The 23,344-nt window shown below is 35.5% G+C and overlaps 1 protein-coding gene across 5 annotated transcripts in view; it reads left to right on the plus strand.

Annotated features, from left to right (window-relative positions):
- The window catches only part of LOC150108743 (twitchin-like), a 2,666,638-nt gene that overhangs the window by 2,452,551 nt on the left and 190,743 nt on the right, over positions 1-23,344 (plus strand). For all 5 annotated transcript variants that reach the window (XM_090390962.1, XM_090390961.1, XM_090390964.1 and 2 more), the window contains 3 exons: positions 2,168-2,248; positions 7,701-7,806; positions 21,689-21,806. In XM_090390962.1, coding sequence (XP_090247088.1) covers positions 2,168-2,248; positions 7,701-7,806; positions 21,689-21,806 — 305 coding nt within the window. The remainder of the gene's footprint in view (positions 1-2,167; positions 2,249-7,700; positions 7,807-21,688; positions 21,807-23,344) is intronic.

Here is a 23,344-nt window from a genome sequence, read left to right on the forward strand (position 1 = left end):
TCAAGAAATCCAGAAATTCCATTCCCTTACTACTACTACTGCATGTAGTTTCCTCTTCTTGATTTATTCCTGTAGTTGAAATCTCCCATAATGATAATTTTTTTTTTTTGCACTCGCAAAGCTCAACTGCCTAAACATCTCATGCTCTTCACCCTCTATGCTCCATGGCTTTTAGCAACTCCCTACTAAATATCCTGTCCTGAACCATCTACCTCACACTAAATTCTTTCAAAACCATTAGTGTCATAGCCCTCCAAATTCTCCACTCTAAGAGGATACATTTCATCACTTATCATAAGCAGTACTCCACCATCATGTTTACTCCTATCCTACGAAAAAATGCTGTACTCTCTACTTCTATTTCTCTCAGTATATCATCTTCCATCAATTATGTCTCAGTGGTCCCAATAATCTTTGGATAGGCTGAAGCTATCAGCACCACCAATCTAAGTAAGATTAAAAAATAAAAAAATAATAAATAATAAAAGAACATTTTAAGAAATAAACTGAAATTAGAGAACTCACTGATCAATAAATCACAAAATATTAATTTCACTTTACATTATACAGAATAAAAATATAGTAGATTCTTAATTGGGAAACATTGAGGCTAGAATATTTTGGCCCATTTTATGTGAAATTTCATGTTAATAGTTAAAAAGACAAACTAACATTTCACTGAGCAACAAATCATTTATTCAAATTAATTATAATACCAAAATATGTACATATTTAAATTTCCCTCATTATCACTATCAACAGAGACAATGACCTGTTGTACTTAAAGCCCTTCAGTGCAATCCTATTTAAAATCATCATACCCCAGTTTCTTAGCTTGCTCCTCTGACTTCTTTTTTAGCATGGTAGCACTAATACACACTCCTCATCCAATTATAATGGAGAACCACTGATTTAGAGTGTCCTCAACTTCATGATCATTATCTTCATATTTCAGGTTGTGGATGTTTCCTGTTTTATGGCGTGTCCATTTTTCTCGCAGTTCATCTTGCTGTTTAATCAAGCGTACAGTCATAGATTTTAGCACTCAAGATATCTTTGTCAGACAACAATAATGACTGGTATTGGGTAAACTGCCTTTGATTTATCTAGTAAGGCAATTTTTTGGGGCTAGTGACAAATGTTTATGTGACATCTTGGTAAGGGTCCAAAATTTTATAAAATTTTAAAATTATAATCAAATTTATTTAAAAACAGAGCACTGAATAATCCCTACACTTTTCTGATTAGGTGTTGATTCAGCATGAAAGATGACAAGTGCATTCAGCTGACACTATTTAGAAACTGTTCTCCCCCCCCTTAGAATGTAATACATACTATATCCTCAGTTGGTGAGATGAATGATGAGTTGTTCACATGCATCACTTAAAATAAATATGGAACAAAGTTGATGAGTCATTTACAAGTTCTGCTTTGGCACAGTATGACTTTTGCTCTCCTTGTGCCAATAATCCTTAAACTACCAACCATATACAAGCAATTACTTCAGAGGGATAATCTTGAGTGCTGCAGTCTCCTGTCTCAAATAAGTGGAAAAAAAATCTCTGGCAATTTTCTCAATTTTGTTTTTTAAGATTTGTCCTAAATAAACAGCAGCTCCAGTTAACCAATAGATTGATTAACTGGATTCTACTGTAATATAAAAAAGTAAATAAAATCTAATTAAATAAATAATATGGAAAAAACTATAAACAACAAATTATATGATAACCACAGTAATTAATGTACTTTCTTTATACACATACATATACACATTATATGTATTATACATGTATATATGTATTATATATATATATATATATATATAATACATTTGTCATGTTGTACCATCATTCTATATTTTGATCGAATGATGTAGATAGATAATAGAATGATGTCGATAGATTAATTTCCTATCTACAATAAAAATTGTAGATAGGAAATTAATAATGATGTAATTTTTTTCATGTAGTACTATCATATCCTGTACACCCCTTGAGGGTACATGGCAGGAATTTGATGATGATGATGATATATAATACATATATACATTATATATATATATATATATTATAGTATTTTATATTTTATTTTATTTTATTATCATATGTATCATACATATACACATACATGTATATTAATCAACATTTTTTTTTTTTTTTTTTTGTAGGGAGATATTACTGCTGCTCCAACTACACCAATTTCAGCCAGGAGATACATCAAAATCAGAGATCGTATCAGAGCAAAATATGTAAGTATGTTTTGCAGCTCAATATTATTTTGTGTAGTGTTTATTATTATTATTATTATTAGTGATCCAGTTGTTATTGAGTGGATATCCTTTTGCAGTCTTGCTTCTCACTCTCAGTGATAAGCAGTATTGCCATACAAACAATGTTTATTATGCAGTATAAAAAAAAATCATCTAGTATAAAAGTATATTTATTGCAAATATAGTATCTAAATTTACTTTGCAGTCAAAAATAGTGGAATTAAACGAAGGTAATTGTTAAATATGCCATTGGATACCAGTCTTCATGCAATTAACATGCCTAAATAAGGGAACATGGTTCTATGTCTTCGTAACATAGCAGCCTCAAAAAAAAAAAAAAAATGGAGCTCTCTAGAGATTTATAATACAGTATTCTTAAAAACAAGACTCTGAAATAATGCACTGATCTTCTAGATCTAGATGTATTACTCTCAGAAAAATAGTTCTTCATACTAATGCATTATTTCCAAAAACTGGACTCCAAGTGTCCAAAGTTTTCTTGACAAGCTTCCTTCTAAAATAAGCTAAGTTTAAGTTAAGCTAAATAATTTAATCTAAATAATCTGAATAAATTAAGGTTAAGTCGAAGCTAAGTTTTCATTACTGTATTTAGTGTACTTAATGTTTTGTTTTGCTTGTAATTGTTTGTACTTTTCTTATTTATTTATACTCCCTAATACTTATTTAGCATTTATTTTTGACACTAATTAGTGACACTATTTTGAATAATTAATGATTATGCTAGTAGTCCCTCGGCAGTAACGAATGATGGCAGATTCAGCTGCAGTCGCAAATGGCATGTTGCCAAGTCCTCCGCTATTTAAGAACTCTATTATAAGCGATATAATAAGGGAGTTTGTGGCATGCAGTACTTGCGGCATGTATGCATCTTGGGAATTGGATATCTGGCTTGTGAGAGAGAGAGAGAGAGGGGGGTGCTTAAAGTGCAGGCAGTGGGAGGAAATAAATGCAGTAGATATCTCAATAACTGACCTTGTTGCTCCAGAAATGGGAAATGAATACTGGCAGATGAGTAGTGTGATAGGAGAGAATGAAGAAAAAAATATGAATGAGAAAATAATAGTTGAGAGTGTATAAGGCATGAGTGACTGTGAAAGTTTAGGAGATGGTTTTTGTTTGGGAGAGTCAATTTTGATTAAAAGTAACTGACCTGCAGAGGGAGATTGAGGAGCTGAAAGAGGAAGTGGAATGTCTTGGGAGAAGTATGAAAGATGAGATTAGGAGAATGGAAGAGATAAATGCAAGGCAAATCAGAATAGGGGAGAGAGAAAGTTTTGGGAATGATAGGAGAGGAGAGAATGGAATTGGATGTGGAAATGGAGAGAATGGAAACAGTAGGAGATAGGGAATGAGGGAGAGGTATGGGAGTACTAGAAGAGGAGAGAATGGAAACAGTAGGAGAGAGAGAGATATGGGAGTGTTAGAAGAGGAGAGAATGGAAACAGTAGGAATGAGAGAGAGGCATGGGAGTGCTAGAAGAGGAGAAAATGGAAACAGTAAGAGAGAGGGAATGAGAGAGAGGTCTGGGAATAAGAAGAGGAGAAGATGGAAACAATAGGGGAGAGGGAATGGTAAGAGGTATAATGTATGGGGGACTCAGTGATCCATGGTGTTCAAGATAGGATGAGTGAGGAGTGTTTGCCAGGAGGAACAATAGAAAGTGTGGCTTTGGCAGTTAAGAGAGGTGAAAGGGTAGATGAGATGATTATGATGGTGGGAACAAATGACTTGAGTGGTGGTGTAAATAGAGCGGTGAGAGATATGAGATTCCTGCTTGAGGTGGTATGAAAGAAGACACAGAGAGGAAAGATAGTGTTTGTTGCCTAAGTATGATAATGACGAGCTGAGGAGAAGAGCAGTAATATTGAATGATATAATAGCTAGAATGTGTGACAACAGAGGATGTGGATGCTTGGAGAGCATTTGAGGACAGAGAGGAACTGTATGCGAAAGACCACTTACATTTGAATGAGAAAGGATGTAGGCATCTGGAGAGATTGCTGTTCTGAACAAGTCAGTGTGTCCCAGGGAGGATGGTAGCAGGGGCGGCCTCTTGTGGGAATGGGTACTTGGGAGAAGGGGGAACGACATCAGCTAACACTGAGCCCAGTGGAGTCTAGATGGGATAATGCTGGGTATAGAAACAACTGCATTTATATGCTTTATACTAATACCAGGAGCATCCGGAATAAAGGAGAGGAATTGGTGGCACAGATAGCATCAGCGTGGCCAAAAATTATTGGGATCACTGAGACGTGGTTGACAGAAGAGGATATAATGACATGAATAGAAGTCACTGGGTACAGCATTTTTCAGCAGGATAGGAAGGGAAAGCGTGGTGGTGGAGTACTGCTTATGATAAGTGATGACGTATGTCCTCTAATAGTGGAGACTTTGGAAGGCAGTGGCACTAATGATTTTGAAAGCATATGGTGTGAGGTGGAGGTGGGCAAGACAGGATATTTAGTGGGGTGTTGCTACAGACCCAGGAGCACAGAGGATGGGGACTAAGAAATGTTTATACAGTTGAGTTTGGCAAGTGCAAGAAGAATGATTGTTATAGAATATTTTAAATACAGCAGTATAAACTGGGGAGAGGAAGATGCATGTAGCAATAGTGGAATGGAATTTCTAGAATTCTTGAAGGACAAATGTCTTAGGCAACATGTAATGGAGGGAACAAGAGGTTCAAGAGTTTTGGATTTAGTTATAGCATCAGAAGAGTTGATAATAACTGAGATGACATCTCTCAAACCAGTTGGAGAGAGTAACCATATGGTTTTGACTTGGAAAATGAATACACTTGCAGGAGTATCAAAGAGAAGGGAATGTATGTGGAATTATAAGGCAGGTGAATATAGTAGTCTAAGATGTCAACTTGGTGAAGTTTCATGGAGGGAGGAATTGGAATGCCGGGATATTATTAGTGCGTGGAAAATTATGAAAGAATATTTGTTAGAAGCAATGGTAAGTTGTATACCATTGTGAACAAGTGAACAAGAGGACACAATTTGGAATAAAGTGGATGACAAACAATATTAAACAGGAATTGCATGCAAAAAAGAGGCTATGGAAGAAATATAAGGAGACAGGTGAAGAGAAGATGCATAAAGAGTATAAGACACAGGCCAGAAGAGTATGGTAAGGAAGATGAAACTGGAATATGAGAGGAGATTGGCCCTAAGATCCAAAGAAAATCCTAGGGGATTTTTTAGATATGTTGCCAGTAGGAGTAGAAATGATTGTGGAAGAATGACACTGTGAGATAAAAAGGAGAATAGAGTGACTGATGCAGAGGACATAGTGGAATTATTCAATGAACACTTTATTGGAGTATTTCATCCTGGAGGAGTCAGTTTTAATGCTAGAGGGATTGGGCAGGTTTGAAGTTTAGAAGTACAGGAGGAGAGTGTGTTTCAGATACTGAGTACTCTGGATGTCAGTAAAGCTGAAGGACTGGATGGTATTTCACCACGAGTTTTGAGAGAATGTGCTAGGGAACTGACAGTGCCATTGACTTGGCTCTTTTCAGTGAAAGTCTGGCTGCGGGAAAGGTGCCCATGGAATAGAAGGAAGGTAAGATAGCGCTATTGCATAAGGGCAATAACAGATTGGAAGTGTCTAATTATAGGCCAGTTTGTGTGTCATCAGTAGTTAGTAAGATCTTGTAGAAAGTAGTGAAGGACTGTATACAGCATATTGGGCAGATGAGGGTAATGTTATCTGTGAGAGTCAACATGGATTTGTGAAGGGGCGCTCTTATTTTAGCAATATGCTAGTCTTTTATGATAAAGTTACAAGAGCATTAGATGAGGGAAAGGCATATACTGCCATTTTCTTAGACTTAGCAAAGGCATTTGACAGGGTGCCACATGATAAGTTGATATTTAAGTTGCAGCACATGAGTCTGGATGTCAAATTGGTTAACTGGATTCAGAATTGGCTGTCCGATAGGTATTAGAGAGTTGTGTATGGTGGGGTAGTTTCAAGGAAGCAGAGGGTTACAAGTGGGGTCCCACAGTTCTAAGTACTGGGACCTATATTTTTTAACCTTTATATCAATGACATTGTCAGTGGATTGCAAGGGGATATTCAGTTGTTTGTGGATGATGCAAAGCTGGGAAGGATTATTAATAATAGAGCAGAAGTGGAAATCCTGCAAGAGGATTTGAATAAGCTAGATAGATGTGCAAATGAATGGGGGTGTCAATTTAGTGCAGAAAAATGTAAGGTCTTGAGGTTTGGGACACATCAATGGGATGCTGCATACCCTATGGGAGGAGTTATACTGGAGTAAGTAGGAGAGACAAGCGATCTGGCATTGATGATTGATAGAAACCTGAAATTCAAGGGACATATTGCAAAGGTGGTGAAGGTAACACAGAGGATTGCTGCAATAATGAGAAGGATGCTGACCTGCAGAGATAAAACAGTCATCATTCTGTTGTATAAGACCCTGATCAGACCACACTTAGACTATTATTCTTATGTTTAGTCCCCGGGATTTGAAGGGGATAAATTAACTATGGAAAGGGCACAAAGGCAGATAACAAAGATGGTTTCAGGACTGTACAATGATTGTTATGAGGATAGGCTGAGGTCATCACAGTCTCATGTTCTTTGGGACTGTGAACTGGTGGGTGAAGGTTGTTCTGTGGCAAAAGAGACTTGTATGAAGTGGTCCAAGTTACCAAGAGGAGAACCAACACCCTTAGTATACCTGAAAGGGGAGCTTGTTAAGAAGAGATCAAATATGTTGGCAAATTGGAGGAGTTATCAGGTATTCTGGTAAGAAGATTGATGATCTGAGATTGGTCATTGCTGATGGCAAACACCTCAGCATCCCTCCCTCCCTGCTTGATTGGTGAAACTGAAGGTACTCACAATTAACTATTTTGCAGCCTTCTCTCAACTTTGCTGCTATTTAGATTGCTAACAAGACTAACATTTCCTTTTTCTTTGTATGAACTGTCTTCTATAATGACTCAAAGAATCCCCTTCTAGGCCTGTAAGTACAAGTGAGACTCACTGTCTAAATCCCCATTTTGAAATATTTTGTACTGCAAAAAAGTTTAATTGTCTCATTTCTTGAGTTCATAGACAAACTTTTCAAAGTAAGAAAATAAAAAGCAAATGGTATTAAAAGCAAGTTCAAGCCACTATTAATTTTTAAACAACCACTTTTACATTAAAAAAATGAGCAGTGAAAAAACTCATTTTTGTTTTTTACATCTGTGGTGAACAAGTAAGAAACCAAGCAATTTGACCAGATGATATCCTGTTCTGCATAATTGCATTTTTCAGGATATCTATCTAACTGACACGTTTTGTAATGCACTGTCTCTTAAAATGATTCATCGTTGATATATATTTATAAAAGCATAAAAATATTTTGTAACTTTTTTTTCAGGGAGATTACTGGTTCTCTTGTCTTCTTCCTATTGGTCATATTGCCAATTATAGTTCTCTACGTAAATTACAAGAGGAAAAATACAAGATTCGTGAATTTTATTTTGGTGAGTATACATGATCTTGGTAAAAATTCTACTAAATTATAAGACTTTTCTCAGTGTACTATAGTAAGCTACAGCACAGTGAGCCAAGTACAGTACAATATAGTATAGCATAAAGTGGTCTATAGTAAAAAAGAATTCTATAGTACTTATTACCCAACCCGTTTTCTTTCTTTTTTTTTTTATTATGAAATGCCATTTCAGTTGATTTGATATTTTAAAATTTATGTTATATGAGGTATTACACAGAATTTTTGGACTGTGCAATTTTGGCTGCCCATAAAAGGTTGACCATACTTACAAGGCATGTGGCCCGTATGTTGAATTGTTTAAATAATACATTTTATAATATGCATAATCCATTAAAAATAATTTTATACCTATATTTTGTGGTATTGCTATGTAACTTGGCAGGAGTCAACCTTATGAGTCATCATGAGTGAGGATAGCAAAGGCGACTTCATCTGACGACAACCGAGATTTTGGCTTGGAATACATTAAAGAATGCATTTTTGTTGGAAAATATCCAAAATTTTTATTGATGCTTACCAAAAAACAGGGAAACACACATATTGTGATGCATAAACTATATTACTTTGTTTTTACGTGATAATAATTTTTCATTGAGTTTCATTTTCATGCTTGTTTCATATCTCATACTTAAATATTTCTGTGTTTTTTAAAATTGATATAATAAAAATTGATAATTTAAGTATTTTTTTTCACACACTAGTTTAATTAAACTAGTGAGTGAAATCTCTTAATTAAACACTTGCGGCCCGATTGTTAAAAATAATGGTTGAATGTGACCTGCGAGTTTGAAAAGATTGCCAACTGCTGGTCTAGGCCTCTGAAATGCCTTAAAATTTCCATTCTTTGTGCTCTAGTATTTCATCTCAGGAAACGATTTGAAGGAGTCAAATTATGACCAAAAACTTTCTGCAAATAGAAGTGTGGTCTGTCTGTAAACAAACTGTGTTTTGCATGTGCCACTTTTCTTATAATTTTGGCAGGAGTGCAAAAATACTGCTGGTATCATTAGTTGAGTAGTTAATGTATTTGCTCCTCAACCAATAGGTCTTGGGTTCTAATTCTACTGTGAATGGATATTGCAAATTTCTTTAGATGGAAGATGAATTTCATTGCCCAGTATGAAACCATCACAACTAAGATTATTGGTACTAATGCTAATGTACGGTAGATTCACAGCTATTTTTTGGTGGGATTCACATAAAAAAAAGAAGGAAAAAAATGATCTTGGTTGACAATTCATTCTTCAAGAATGAATATCCAATGTACTGTTTCTTCACAATCAAAGAAATCAATCATTGTGTTCTTGACTTTCATTGGATCTGCCTATGGTCTTTGGATGCAGTAATCATAATTTTCATCTCTGTTTACAACAATTCAAAGGTTCCTGAAGCAATTTTAAATCATTCTCATAACTCATTTTGAAAATCGCAGAATATAATAAACAGCTGAGTGATCAAAGCATGTGAACATGAATGCACATGAAATCACATTTGCTTTCATGTGCATGTTTCATGTTCACCTGAAATCACTCTAAGCTATCATTGCAATCTTCAGCAAACTAACTGATAATGAAGCTATACAACAATATCTAGCAATAGCGAGTCATACTTCAATGCACACCCATTTTATTAGTATAGAAGCCTTTTTTTATCCATTATTAATATTGTTATTTTCTTGACTCACCTTGGGTGGGGAGAGGCCTTACCAACCCATTATTCACACAATGCCTATCATACTTTCTCTTGAATTTTGTCAGTGAGCTTATTCACTGATGAAGCACTCACAATCATATCTGGTAACCTTTTCCCCCATTCACAATTTCTTTGGGAAACCTTTTTGTTCTCTCACTACCTGCAGTGTATTGAGAAACATGTTCTATGTCAATCCTATAAAATTCCTTTAATAACTTATATGTTTCTATCATACATCCCTTTTTTTTTTGCCTCTCAACTATCCTTTGTAAGCATTTATCTTCAGTCTATCCTAGATATATGGAATGCCTGTCACTTACCTCTAGATCCTCTCTGCCACTTCTTCATCCCCAAGGAATCCAAACAACCAAATCTGTGTGCAGTAAGCCTGATACGGCTTCTTTCAAGTCTTAATAAAGAGGGAACCATATCCTGCTTGTCAGTGTGTTCATCAACATCCAAGTAATTTGATGTGCTACTTTGTGCTATTTGATGTTTGTAATATGCCATCCAAACTTCAATTCCCTATCCACAATCACTGCTAAATTCTAGCTTCATCATTTTCCTCCAATAACTTCATCAGTGTAGTATACATCTTGTGATCTCTTCATCCCAAATGACATGATCTTACATATGACCATGTTAAACTGATAACTATTATCCTTGGCCCATAGTTTCAGTCCATTTAAGTCATCCTGCAGGACCTCTGTATTATCTTCATCACCTATCACTCTTCCTAGCTTTGCATCATCAGTAAAAACTAAATAGTTCCTCTTAAATCATTTTCCATATCATTGGTGTAGAAAAGAAACAGTAGCAATCTATGTACAGAGCCTTGTGGTATACCCTTTTAAATCTTCTCCTGGATTCCTGAATTCAGTTTTCCCTATATGCTGCTATTTGATGTCGGTTCATCACCCTCTTAACCTACTAAAGGCATCATATCCATTTGCATTTGTTTCAGTTTGTCTAACAGGGGTTCCATGCTGTTGTTGAATGTCTTTACCAAGTCCATCAGCATCACTGAATAGCCATTCCTTGGATCTAACTCAAGCTTCACTTTATTATAAAAAGTGAGCAAATTATTAAGGCAAGACCTATCCTCACAAAACCATTCTTTTCCTATATAGTACCATATGCCTGTCCACCCTTTCCTGAATTCTACCTTTTACCAACTTCTCCAGTACTTCAATCTATATTCCTTTATGCAACAAAACAATTTTGCCCTTCTTGGTCAGAGGGGCTGCCCTCTGACCATATTCTCATAATACATCAGGTGATATCCCATATAACCACATGGATGTATATGCATTAAGGCTGTGAATTATATTTTGCAATATGCAAGTATGTCTAATTCATCTACCTCTAGTCTCAGATCAGTAATGTCTCATTAACATGGAGTATTTCCTCCTGGATGGTACACCAACTATGGAAGCAAACAACCATATATTCATCCTGTTGTCCTTTATCTCACCAGATAGCATGCTATACCCTTTGCATCCCTGTCTTCCTGATGACCTCATACTTTTTTTGGCTTCAATACTTCTGCTATCATTAGCAAGTATCCTTTCCCTATCCTGCTCTCCTCTGAAAGTACTATACGCCTACATTCTATCCCTGTATCAACTAGGTCTCACTGATGTACATGACTTTTGGCTAAGTTGAGCTAACAGATGCTATTTAATGCTAACTAATGCATTTCCACATATTTTGAATGCAGATGGCATTAGTATAAACTGCAATACCCTTTTCATCAGACTGCCTTTTTCAGACCTTGTGGGAGCTATCCCATTCCATTTCAGAACCTGAGAAGCTAATAATTTGATCATTGACTTAACAGTTGCTGATGTGGAGGGCGCTTAACAGTTGGAGGTGCTCATGAGTCAAGCGCAGTGACATGTATAAGAAGAGCTCCTGATTGGGATAAGTTTTCTAGGAATAATTAAATATATATGAGTAATTGTTTGAGTAAGAGAGGCTGTAAACGTTGTGCGCTAACAGTTTTATTAGTGTGGTTTTTTTTTTTTGCCAAAACTTAATTACAAAATCATTATTATTAGACTTAGTAACCTGCAAAAAATGGTAGCGGCATTGTCATTACATGACTTTAATTTAGATTTCAGTCGCTTCGTTAAGTGTGAGGTCTGTTATATATATTCTTTCGATTACATAAATGATTTGTGGATATTTGGTGAGGATGGAAGGAGGGTGTGTGCGAAGTGTGACCTGAATGTGGAATTGATTAATGCAAATATGAAATTGATGACAGAAAGTGTTAATAGTGAGATTATCGCTGGGAAAATTAGTGCACGTTTGAAAGAGAGGGATGGTGAGAAGATAGGCGAAAAAATGTTAAAAAAATCAGTAAAAAAAAAAAAGAGCGATTTGAAAACCATAACGGATGTTAAAAGGGACAAAAGTCAGGTGAGAGTGGGAGAAGGAAACGAAATTGAGAGAATAAATGAAACTAGAAATGGCATGACACAGAAATTGAAAGTGAAAAAAATCGAAAGAATGGATGATAGCGAAAAAAGAATGAATGATAGCAAAAGTTCGACTCATGTTGGACTGAAAGTACAGAAACAAAGAAAGATGAATGAGTAGGAAAATGGAAAGAATTATAGCGAAAGTTGGATGCATGTTGGTCCAACATGCGTCTGACTACGTACTTTGTTTCCGTACTTCTGAAAGTACAGAAACAAAGAAGGCTGAATGAGAGTGCAAGTGAGAAGAGGGGGTCAAGAGTTAGAAAGATTAGAGATAATGTGTCGCGAGATTTGGAAGTTGAATTGGATTGGATGAGGCAAGAAATGAAATGGATGCGGAATCAAATTAAGAAACTTCGGGTAAAAACTATTAAAATAAATAATGATAGCATGAAAGAGTTAACGAAAGATGAGCGAGTGGCGTTGTATGGCGACTCCATTATTAAAAGTGTGCTGTAGGATAGAATGCACAAGGTGCTAAAATGAGTAGAGTGATTGAGGCAGGAGCGAGCAAAAGAGTTAATAGTATTAATAGGTACGAATGATTTGAGAGAGGACAAAGAGTGTGTCAGAATGGATATCAGGAGGCTGCTTAGAAGGATAAAAGAGAATAGTGTAACAGGAAGGGTAGTTAGCGTGTTGCCTAGGTATGACTGTGGTGAAACGAGGTGGAGAGCAAGGATTATGAATGATATGCTGGCTAAAATGTGTGAGGAGACGGGAGTGTGCTATGAGAATGTGCAAATGAACTGGCAGTGCTTGTGATGAAGTTGTTTAATCTAAGTCTCAGCTCTGGCAAGGTTGTAAGTAAGTGGAAAGAGGGTAAGATAGTTATTACATCTTTTTATTACATCTACCTCTTTTACATAAAGGTTGCTCCAAGACAGAACTAGCAAATTACAGACCAATTAGTATCTCTGGAGTAGTTGTTAAAATATTGGAAAAGTTAGTTAAAAGTAATATATATTTTTTTTTTTATATATTTCAATTTTTGCAAAATGCGAGGTGTGCTAAATATATCAATGTTACTTGGGTTTCAGGATATGGAATATTCTGTACCTATATATACATATATTGGTAGTAGGTGGAAGTGATGATAAATGGCAAAAAAAGAGCAACAGAAAAGTAATTAAGAATAGACAGTTTAAGTACTATGTGTGTATATATATATATATATGCCATCATCATCATACGTATCAAGGATTTAGGCCTAGTATGGCCTATTCCGGCCTTAGAAGTCATCGTTGAATCGTTTAAGAGGACGTCCTGGTTTTCTTTTTCCTAATGGCTTGTACTTTAAGGCTTGTTTTGGTAATCTTTCTGTTTTCATTCTTTGAATGTGTTCCATCCATCTATGTTTATATTTTTTAATTTTTTCAATTACTGGTTCTTGGTTTAATTCTTTCATAATATCTTCGTTTCGTTCGTGGGCAAATAGGGTATACTTTGCAGTTTTTCTCATAAACTTCATTTCTGCTGTTGTTAATCTTTGTTTGTCTTTTTGTTTTATTGTCCAGATTTCGCTTCCATACATTAAGACCGGTAGGGCTAATGTATTGTATACTTTTAGCCTGGTTTGTTTTTGAACTAGGTTTGGTTTAAATATAGAGTTAATTACTCCTGTTATTTTTAAATATTTTGCAATTTTTATGTTTATATCGTTTTCATTTTCACAAGTAATCATACATCCTAGGTAGTTAAATGAATTCACCTGTTCTAAGATCTTGTTATCTAATACCATTTTAGTTTTTGCTGGATCTTGTCATTTAAAGGCCATAGTTTTTGATTTTTCCGTTGATATTATCATACCATAATCTTTGGATATCTCATTTAGATTTAAAATAGCTTTCTGTAAGTTATCTTCAGAATTTGTAATTATTATTTGGTCGTCTGCAAAGAGGAGAGTGTTTAAGTTAACTGTAGGTGAAAGTTTAATTCCTATATGTAAATTTTTACTCCATTTTATTATTATTTCATTTAAGTAGATATTAAAAAGAGTTGCTGAGAGGGGGACATCCCTCTCGGACCCCTTGGTTTATCTCTCTTGTATATGATAGCTCATGATTTAATCTTATTTGTATTTGATTATTTTCATATATACTTGTGACAGCTTTTAGGATATTATTTGGAATTTGTCTTTCTTTTAATATGTTAAATAATATGTTTCTTTTAACTTTGTCAAATGCTTTTTCAAAGTCAATAAATGTAATTTGTGTTTCTAAATTATATTCTCTTCTTTTCTCTATTATTAATTTTAGGCAGAAGGCTGGGTCTATACATAACTGTCCTTTTCTAAATCCATTTTGTACCTCTAGAATAAAGTTTTCGGAATATTTCATTAGTTTGTTATTTAAGATTCTGCTGTATATTTTGTAACATGAATTTAGTATACTGATACCTCTATAGTTTTTAGGGTCATCTCTATTACCTTTCTTAAAGACAGGAATCACAATTGCTTTTTTCCATTCTATTGGGGGGATACCAGTTGAGTAAATTTTATTTAAAAATAATAAGAGTCTTCCTTTGAATCTTGTTCCTGCGTATTTATATAGTTCTGAACCTAGCTTATCTTCTCCAGGTGATTTTCCGTTTCTTGTTTCTTTCAGGCTGATTTCTAATTCTTCTTCAGTTATTTCCTTTTCATTTTCGTTAATTGTTTGCCAGTTGTCTTTTTTAAAATATTTGTCTGTCCACAGTTCTGTGTAGTAATTTAGAAATTCTTCTAATTTAATTCAGTGTTTAAATTTATGTTTTCTTTGGTATCTGCATTTAGGTGTTTCAAAATCTTATATACATTGGGTCTTATTTTATATAAATCATGTTCTAAATTAAAAACAAATTTGTTCCATGATTCTCTATGTCTTTTTCTGACTTCTCATTTAGCTATGGCTCTTATTCTTTTATATTCTATTTCATCTTCTAATCTTTTACTGCTTAACCATTTGTGATAGGCTTCTTTTTTCTTTTTGATTATTTCTTTGATTGTATCATCCCAGATCTTCAGTTTTTTTCTTTTATTGAATTTTTTGGTCTTTCCTAAGCTTTCATTTGCTGCTGCATTTAGTATCGTTTTTATATTAAGCCATTCTATTTCTATTTCTTCATTTTGTTTTATTTTATCTAGATACTGGTTAATTCTTTGTTCATCAGTAGTTGTTAAGATCTTGGAGAAAGTAGTGAGGGACCGTATACAGCATTGGGCAGATGAGGGTAATGTTATCTGTGAGAATCAACATGGATTTGTGAAAGGACGCTCTTGTTTTAGCAATATGCTAGCCTTTTATAATAAAGTTACAAGAACATTAGATGAGGGAAAGGCATATACTGCAATTTTCTTAGACTTGGCGAAGGCATTTGACAGGGTGCCACATGATAAGCTGATATTTAAGTTGCAGCACATGGGTCTGGATGTCAGATTGGTCAACTGGATTCAGGATTGCTGTCTGATAGGTATCAGAGAGTTGTGTATGGTGGAGCAGTTTCCAGGAGGCAGAGGGTTACAAGTGGGGTCCCACAGGGCTCAGTATTAGGACGTATATTGTTTAACCTTTATATCAATGACATAGCCAGTGGATTGCAGGGGGATATTCAGTTGTTTGCGGATGATGTGAAGCTGGGAAGGATTATTAGTAATAGTGCAGATGTGGTAGCCCTGCAAGAGGATTTAAATAAGCTAGATAGATGGGCAAATGAATGGGAGTTTCAGTTTAATGCAGCAAAATGTAAGGTCTTGAGGTTTGGGAAACATCGATGGGATGCTGCATACTCTATGGGAGGAGTTATACTGGAGGAAGTAGGGGAGACAAGAGATCTGGGGTTGATGATTGATAGAAACCTGAAGTTTAGGGGACATATTGCAAAGGTGGTGAAGGTAACACAGAGGATTGCTGCTATTATGAGAAGGACACTGACCTGCAGAGATAAGAGGGTTATTATTCCGTTGTATAAGTCTCTGATCAGACCACACTTGGACTATTGTTCTCAGATTTGGTCCCCAGGATTTGAAGGGGATAAATTAACTGTGGAAAGGATAAAAAGACGGATGACAAAGATGGTTTCAGGACTGTACAAGGATAGTTATGAGGATCGGCTGAGAGAATGTGGACTGCAGAGTTTGGTGGATAGAAGAAGGAGAGGTGATATGATTGAGACTTTTAAACTGTTGAGAGGTGGTTACAGGGTTGACACTTGGGAGCTCTTTTGCTTGGTTGATCAGCGGGAAGGAGTGATGACAAGAGGCCATCCCTGGAAGTTACGAAAGGAAACTGTGAGCAAGAGGGTAAGGAGTGGTTTCTTTGTGTGGAGGGTGGTTGAGCCGTGGAATGCATTGCCTGATGGAGTGGTGGGAGCGAGAACGGTCAGTGAGTTTAAAGAGTGGTATGATAGACTTTGTGTTTCTCAGGGGGGGAACTCCCCTCGATGAGTCTTGACAGACTTTATGTCTTAGGAAGGACCTCCCTCAATGAGTCTTGTGACTCATCGAGGGAGGTCTGAATAATAATAATAATAATATAGCCATTGTACATTTGTGTCATTCAATAGTCTAGTTTTATAAACAAATGTTTCAAATTTTCTTTCTGTTCTTGTTACTTGTAGCCATTTAGGTGGTAATCTTAATTTTATTTTAACAAGGAAGTGGTCACTGCTTATTTCATATCCTCTGTGTACTCTAACATCTAGTGAAAATTTTGATGTCTTTTCATTTAATATGAAGTAATATAATATTGATTTCCATCCTCTTGCTGCCCAAGTATATTTATGTATGTCTTTATGTTTATAGAAGGAATTCATTATTTTTAGGTTATTATAAACTACAAAGTCAATCAATTTTTTACCATTTCTGTTTAGAGTGTGTTCTCCATGTATTCCTATATTATTATTAATTTTCGTGTTTCCAATTCTTGCATTTAAGTCTCCTGCTAAAATTATGTAATCATTTTTATTTATTTTATTATATATGTTTTGTAGCTGATTATAAAAATCAATATTATCCTGTTATCTTCCTTCTTCTTAGGCATATAAACCAATTATTGTTAAATAGCCTCTATCTATTTTTATTCTAGCTTCTATTATTCTTTCATTCCATAATTTATAATGTTTTTACTGTTTTGAAAGGGAGTTATGAATCCAAATCATGACTCCTGCTTGTGCTCTTTGGTCTCTGTCGACTCCACTGTATATCACATTAAAATTTTCAGTTCTCATAGTTCCTTTTAATTTCTTTTTTGTTTCAGTGATTACTGCTATTTTAAAATTTCTTTCATTTAATAATTGGTCTAATTCTATTTCTTTATATGCTATTCCTCTTACATTCCAGTTTGCTATGTGTATTATATTTTGTCGTTTCCATTTTCGCTTTTCCTTTTCCATTCCAGGGTCGTTTCCCATAGATTCAATCCAATTATCTTTTTCTGTCAGCTTAAAAGTAGAATTATGTTCTCCATGTCAGGGGACTAGTTTGATGATGGAATAGTCCAGTGGTAGGGCTGCTACCTTAAGGCTTCTGAACTCGCCTTCTTCCGAATTTAAACCCATAGGAGGAATAGGGTATATTGAAGGGGAAAGGGTTGATTATAGAAGAAATATAGTAAGGTTTATAGAGAGGACATAGGTGTAAGGCCAGAAATGAAAAGACCCCATGGCCCTCGAGTACTCTAATAGCACAAGGGTTATAAAGTACGAAGGGTTGGCTGATAAGGCCTTATAGGAAAGATTAAAGTAAGTGGGTCTTCCTCAAAGTAGAAAAAGGAGAGGATAGATCCAGCTAGGGGTCCATGGGAGTGCAGCTTCCCTTACAATCAAGATGATTGCCCCTTATGGCCCTGTTGGTCCACGAGTCCTTATTCAGTATATTCGGACCATCCCACCATATATATATATACACACACACGCACGCACGCGCATGTACACACACACACATGGTGGGCTCCCCTATCCGCCACCCAGGGGACGCGCTCTCTAGGGGTTACAGGGTCCCCTGAGAGTATATATATATGTGTATATATATATATATATATATCATTAACAACAGAAAAATAAAGTTTGCGTGTGTGTGTGGCCACTTATTAGGAACACCTCACCATTTAGAAAAAATAGACCATTCCTGAAGACATTGAGTCACGTAACTGCAATTTGTTATATAAATTGGCAGACAGGCATCTGATGGTTCTGTTTTTTTTTTTTTTAATTTGATGTATTAGAATGGGTAAAAGATGAACACTTAAGTAAACACTAGGCAAACCCTAGCTGAACACTTAAGTGGCTTTGAGCATCATGTGATTGCTGGTGACAAACATGCTGATGCCAATATCTCACAAATATCTACTCTCTTCCAAGATTTTCACATGCAACAGTGTTTAGGGTATACCAGAAGTGGTGTAATAACTATTCAACTCCAAGCCAATGATAGTCCTGAAGACAGAAACAGCTCATTGATGGTCAGAGAAAAATGGTAAGGATTATGAAAAGTAACAAGAGGGCCACAACCAGTCAAATCACAGCTCAATGCAACAGTGGTTTTGGTGGTCAGAACATCTTTGCACAGTTCATCGAACTCTACCACAGATTAGAGGAATCTAATCTGTGGCAATGGCCATCCCAGTTCCCAATACTCTCAACTAAGAACAAAAAGCCAGACCAGGTGACATTTCCCCATTACTGGGGAAATGTCACCTGATCTGGCAAGTCCCAGTTTTTTCTGTATCATGCTAATGGCAGAACCAGAATATGGGTAATAACATGAAGCTGTAGACTCTTCCTGCCAAGTAGCAACAGCTCAGGCTGGTGGCAAGGGTGTAATGGTGGGGAGAATGCTTTCATGGCACATGCTAGGTCCCCTGATACTAGCTGAACACTGCCTGAATGCCGCAGCCTATCTTAATATCATCATATTCACTCATTGTCAAATGGGTACTTCTAACAAGACAGTGTGTGGCATGCCACAAAGCACAAAGAATATAGACAAATGCCAAGTAGAACTTATATAGCGAAATCAACAAAAAAGTGTTGGTGGCTTTAAGTTGCTAAGGACCGTGTGACTCTATTATTTTGCAGCAATGCTTCAAGAGATCATATATTAAAACCATTACTCATTAATCGATCCCTAAGACCACGAGCAATGAAGGTGTGGATTTTAACATGTTAACAGTGCACTGGAAGGCAAATAAAAAAGGTTGGGTTAAAATAAATTTCTAATGAATTGTTCCATCAGTGTTTTGTTCAAGAAGTTAAATGCTATTTGATGGCAAAAAATCTGGACTTTAAAGTTTTATTGATTGTAGACAATGTGCTTGTCCATCCTGTTTTAGAATGCCCACATGTGGAATTTTGTTTTCTGCCACCTAATACAACATCCTTAATACAACCACCAGACCAGGGTGTGATCACTACCTTCAAAACTTACTACATAAGAAGAACATTCCAATACATTGTGGATAAACTAATAATTTACCGACAGTTATTGATGTGAGGAAGAAATTTTCTATTTTGAATTGCATCAAACTTGCTAAGTTGGCATTATCAGAAGTGAAACCATCAACTTTAAATGCATGCTGGAAAGCGACTTGGCCAGAATGTGTGAAAAATAAAAATCCTTTGCCTTTGCATACAACTGGATATCTCAATATAATCAGATTAGCACATGCAGTTGGCAGAGAAGGATTTGATGATTTTTTTTGTCTGCAGATATTGAAGAATTGATTGGTGACAAGGCTGTTAGTCATGATGAAATAATAGAGGCTGTTCTTGAGAATCTCGAAAAAGAAAAAACTGTTGATGATGATGAAGAGATTCTACTCACTGCAGGATTAATTAAAGAAGGGCTTCAAATGGCTAGTAAAATTGCAAAGTCATTTTCTTACACATGATCCAAATACTGAATGAGCTGAATGGTTTAAATGTGAACTTGAGTCATGTATGGTGCGATATGAAGAATTATACAAAGATCTAGTCAAAACAGAATTTCACCAATTAATTCATGGTAAAAAAAATCAACCTTCAGAATTATTGGAAATTAGTGCTAATTTAGTTCCTTTTACTGAATAAAACATTTCACCATTGCAATATGAACAGGATGGCCAAAGTGTTTCAAGTGATGGAAGTGATTTATTTCCAGTCTCACACAAAAGAATGCAGCTACTGTCAGAAAGTGATGCTGAATAAAAATTAACTAATAACCATATTCGCGGGTATATTTATTAGTAGTGACACGCTACTTTCTTTAAGAGATGAATATGTGTATATATATATATATATATATATGTGTGTGTGTGTGTGTGTGTGTTTTGTTTGAAAATAACTTCTTGCTCGTATCAGGTTTTCACATCTGGAACCATTCTTCTATTTTTTCATATGCACTGTATTCTTTTTTACACAATTTTTTTTCTGGAACCAATCTACTATGTAAATGGAGAATTAGGTGGTGTATAGTGTGTATGTTACAACAATTGTGAAAACACAGAAAGCCACTGTTGGCAGTCAGCCCATGCTGACCACCAACATTACATTTTACACTATTATTCATCCCACTTCTGAATCCAGTCCTCACCAACTTCTCTCACACTTTAACAACATTCTCAGACACCCAGACTGGCCTATAATTTGTAGCTTCAGTCTTATTCCCCCAATTGTGAAGTGGAACAATTTTTCCCACCTTTTGTTCCTTTGGCACTTGTCCTGTTACAAGACTCATGTTAAACTAGTGCCAGAGGTGCTATTAATTCTTAAAACATTCCCTCAAGACACATGACAATATACTGTCAAGTTATATTGCCTTATTAACATCAAGTCTGCTTAATTGCTAATATACTTTCTGCTCATTCACTATCAGTCCCTCCTCCTCCGCTACACTCCAGCTTCTCATGATGTTGCCTTCATGAGGATGAAATACTGATAAACTGATCATTCAATACTTCAACTATATCCTCTGCATTGGTTACCAATCTGGCAGTGTCATTAACTAGCATCATCCTCCAAAAGTTATTTTTTATTCTACTTGCCACATATCAAAAGAACTCCCTATGATTTTTCTTAGCTTGATTGGCTAATTTCTCATAATGCACTTTTTGCTGTCTTTACCACCAAGTCACCTTCCTAGTCTGCTCTTTATACTCTTCGTGCAACTGGTCATTACTAATCTTCATGTTGTGTTTCCTCCACAGTACCTTCTTGTTCTTCCAGATTTCACATGCAGTGTCTTCATTCATTCATTTTAGTTTACCCTTTAGCCTTTTCATCTTTGGAATACACCCAGACATATATATATATATATATATATATATATATATATATATATATCGTGCGTGCGTGTGTGTGTGTGTGTGTGTGTGTGTGTGTGTGTGTGTGTGTGTGTGTGTGTGGTTGATTTTTACCCTTTATACACCTTAGAGCTGCTTTTTATGTACACAAAATTTTATACACACATATGCTAATGATTGCATTTTATCTTTGAACCTGGTTCCTTATATTTCTATGGACTAAAATATAAATTCTATTTGTTTTTCAAAAATTATTTTTAATCTAAATTACTGTTATATCTTAAGAAAAATATATTGTCTTCAATTATTGCAATCCACTGCAGTTACAAAGGGATATGATTTGACTTTAATATTTAAAACAGTATATTATATATCAAATGTAACAAAGTTTATAGTTTAGTTTTTTTAACATGAATTTCAGATCGTAGGCAAGCTGCTCCAAGATTTGTGATTAGACCTCAAAGTACATTTGCATATGAGGGACAAGCTGCTAAATTTTACTCTAGGATCATAGCAGCAGCTCCTGCAGTTGTTACATGGTATGGATTTTAATATTTCTAAATTAAATTGTACAAAATACTTAAAAGGGTTTTCATTAACTAAGAAGCCATTACATAAATAAATAACAATCATATTTTTATTAATTATTATTTTTTTTATTATTATACAGGCTCCTTCAGGCAATCAAGAATTTATCTAGGGAGGATTCAGTTTCAGTTCATCCTATGCTTAAATACCCATCATGTCTTTATAAACATTCACTGTACATAAATTCACATCATTCACTGGCAGTATACATGCTCATTCATGCCATGAAAAAAAACTGGACTTCTTCCTAATTACACTCTTACTCAGTTTCCAGGGATAATGCTGAGTTCTTCCCTGCCTGCCATAAGCTGTTAAATATCATAAGCATCTGTAATATAAGATCGGAGCATTATCAGACTGCACACCCACAGTCAGGAGGATGAACCAAGTAGGGATTAAGTGGATGAGTAGAGATATAAGGCAAAGCTGCAAATAAACAAAAAATTGTAGAGTAATATAAAGGAAAATATGATAAGCATGCTCACAATCAATACAAGATGCAGGCAAGAATGTAAAAAGACTAGAATGGTAAAAAGACTAAATCTGATTATGAGAGAACACTAGCTAAGTAGGCCAAAGTAAATTCAAAAAAAAGTTTTTTTTTTTTTATGTAGCAAGTAAAGGAAAGAATGACTATATAGGAAGATGAATTTAATCAGTACTGATGGAAGGAAGGTGAGAGAAGAAAAAGAAATTGGTGACTTGCTGAATGATCACTTTGCTAAAATATATCATCCCATCCATGTGGAGACTTTACAGTTGCTGATGTAACACAGACTGATGTCAGAATTAAGGTAGATAAACAAGAGGTGCTCAGCATATTGTGAATACCATATGGGAATGGAGGCCCTGTTGGCCTGTGCGATATGTGAATGTGCAAGAGAATTGGCAGTATCTCTGATGAAAATGTTCAATCTAAGTCTTAGCTATGGCACAGTTTCAAGTGAGTGGTAAGAGGGTAGAATAATTTCATTACATAAAGGTGGCTACAAGACAAAAATAGCAATTTACAGACTAAGTAATAACTCAAGAGCAGTAGTTAAAGCACTGGAAAAGTTGGTTAAAGGAAAATTTCAACAGTAGGTATATAGGAATATTTTATTATTATTAATACGTGACACCTCCAGGAAGTCCAAAGACTCATCTAGGGAGCACACTCTCTGTCTCTGCCACTCAATCCACCAACTACAATGAACCACAACCACACCAATGTCATCTACCACCAACTACCACTACTAGTATTTTCACAGACAATCACCAACATCTGTGCCCACAGTGGGATTCCAACCCACAGCCTTTTGGCTGGAAAATTTGCTTGTCCAACCAGGCCAGCAAAATATGATACTCTATGGTGGGAAGCAAGGCTTTGTAAAAGCTAGGTTCTGCGTTAGTAATTTACTCACATTTTATAATAGAATGACAACAGAATTGGATAAGAGAAATGGCTACACTATGATACTGCTGGACTTTCCAAAGGCATTAGACAGAA

This window comes from Typopeltis vanoorti, chromosome 3 (assembly GCF_054136105.1).
Source record: "Typopeltis vanoorti isolate ZY-2024b chromosome 3, IOZ_Tvanoo_1.0, whole genome shotgun sequence".
Taxonomy (NCBI): Eukaryota; Metazoa; Arthropoda; class Arachnida; order Uropygi; family Thelyphonidae; genus Typopeltis; species Typopeltis vanoorti.